Source organism: Calypte anna, chromosome 4A, assembly GCF_003957555.1.
Source record: "Calypte anna isolate BGI_N300 chromosome 4A, bCalAnn1_v1.p, whole genome shotgun sequence".
In the NCBI taxonomy this organism is placed as follows: Eukaryota; Metazoa; Chordata; class Aves; order Apodiformes; family Trochilidae; genus Calypte; species Calypte anna.
In genome coordinates this window covers 6483388-6485646 of record NC_044248.1, presented here as the reverse complement: position 1 = coordinate 6485646, position 2259 = coordinate 6483388, and the positions used below count along the sequence as shown (strand labels likewise).

The 2259-nt window shown below is 38.9% G+C and overlaps 1 protein-coding gene across 1 annotated transcript; it reads left to right on the top strand.

The window, feature by feature from the left end:
• The first annotated feature begins 1096 nt into the window (after positions 1–1096).
• FGFBP1 (fibroblast growth factor binding protein 1) lies at positions 1097–1898 on the top strand. Its single transcript, XM_008495530.2, has one exon. The coding sequence runs from the start codon at positions 1117–1119 to the stop codon at positions 1831–1833; it is 717 nt and encodes a 238-aa protein (XP_008493752.1). The 5' UTR covers positions 1097–1116; the 3' UTR covers positions 1834–1898.
• Positions 1899–2259: the final 361 nt, after the last annotated feature.

Below are 2259 nucleotides of genomic sequence, written 5' to 3'. Positions count from 1 at the left end.
CTCTGCTGTTACTTGTGTTTTCTAGATTCTAAATTTATAAAATTAAAAGATATTTGCAGACAGCTGACTGTTGAAATAGGTTCCTTTTTAGCATGCCTACACATGAATTTCTGCTTTCTAATGCAGAAACTTGGCTACAGAAATGGCTATGATGGAAACACCTGAAAATTTAAGCATGTTAGGATTTGAAAATTAAAATGTTTAAGGGTTTAATTAAGTAAATCAAAATCCTCTACTGTTATGGCATGCTTGATCCTGAAACTGCTTCATAAAGAGAAGCACCCACAGAAAGAAATGTGCTTTGTGCAGATGCAGGGATCAGCTTGATAATAATTTGCCAAGTAGCTACATTGCATAACTGAAGGAGTGTATTTTCCCCATGAGTTTGATAGCTTTAGGCACAGCCTGGTACACTGCAGGCACCTTCAAAAGGAGAAAAGTCATGCTGTTTGTTTAGCAGGCAAGGCAGGAAAGAATGCAGCAATAGTTACCCTTTTTTTGGTGTCTGGAAAGAGTACTGTGTGGGGGGTTTTTCAACAGAAAACTGAAATGTTCTATTGCAGATAATTTCCAGGATGCCTAAGAAGTAATTTTGCTCAGCTAGAAACAAATAGTTTCCTTTGTGTTGAGCATATTTTTGAAGAAAAGCAAAAACTTGGAGTCAAAATCACTGATGTGCTGTTCACAAAATGGGAGCTGATGGGAACAGCTGCTGTATATGCTATAAATTGAGTTATCCATCTGAGATAGACAAATCCTGGGTTCAGATTCCTTCTCTGACTGCAGGAGAGATTTTAATTAAGGTACCTCAGTCAGCATGTCCTGGGAGAGCATCTTCCTATTCCACATTGCATGGATAATTAAGTAATTAGATCAGAAGGGTTTGCTCCATAGCCATCTACATTGATAAGGGATCATATGTAATGGTTCTAGAAACCAGGTGTTATTCACACAAAAGACAGAGGACTTTGCCAGTAATATCACTTTAATAGGTAGCAAAGAGCAGTGCAATACCATGTCTGAAATACTGCAACTGTCAGAGTCCAGCATTAGCTGAAAATATTTTTATATTTTTTTTGTTTATTTTGAAGGCAGATAAGAAGCAAACCAGAGACCATGAGGATCAAAAGCTTTGGATTTCTTTGTGTATTGATTCTGGTCTCCCAGATGCTCCTAGCCCACTGTGAAAGACTGAAGGAAAGAAAAAAGGGAAGAAAAGGTATAGAACACAGTGGGAAAAACCAGACTGAATCTACCCAAGAAAATGAAAAAGGGCGGAAGCCAAAAGGGGGAAGAGCATCTCCTAAAGGCAAGTTTAAATCCAAAGAAAATGCTGAGTGCACTTGGGCAGTGAGTGACATGGATGCTGCTACTCTGCACGTATCCTGTGAGCATGGTGAGAGCAAGTTCTGGTGTCAATTCTCTGGAGACCCCTCCACCTGTCCCCAGTATGCAGCAAACCAGAAATCCTACTGGAAACAAGTCTCCCGATCCCTAAAGAAGCAAGAGCATCTCTGCCAAGACCCCAAAAGTGTCCTCAAATCTAAAGTGTGTAGGAAAGGTCCAAGGAGTGCTCACCTCAAGCTGACCCACTCAAGCTTTCTGTCACCCGTGGGTCCTGTGGAAGGGAACACAATGCACCATCCTGAAGAAGTTGTTCAGACTCCAGCAGCTGCCTCTGGGACTGAAAAGAAGGCAGAGCACAGACCCAGAGACTGTGTTGAGGACATAGATTATATTGATCAGAAAAAGGTGGCTGAGGAATACTGTCCAGAAAGCTTGCTTTCTTTATGCAACTTTTTTATCACAATGGTGCAAGACAAAAAGTGTTGAGAAAGGGTTTTGAAAGTTCTGTGTCCTGAAAGTTTGGTCTCAGTCACTCCAGATTTTAATTCTCATGTTATATAGTGTGTATATATTAAAAAATAAAAAAAAAAGAAAAAGAATATATTTTTCTGATTTTGTATATACATATCATTCTACACTTGGCATAGTTGAAGAGGATATAAATTTTATTTCATGTAGGTTGCTACACAGGTGTTACCAATTAATGTTATATACTCTACATAGAAGCCTATAAGTAGTTTCCTTGCCCCTCTTTGAGCTGTGCTAGCCAAAGTGATGAGTTCAGTGCTATGCACTTCTTGGTTGGGTACAATATGTTTGATCTAAAAATTAAGAGAAATAAACTTCAAAATATTTTCAAAATATTCTCTGTGTTTAACTAGATTTCTCTCTAAGTGCTAAGGCTTTGTCAGA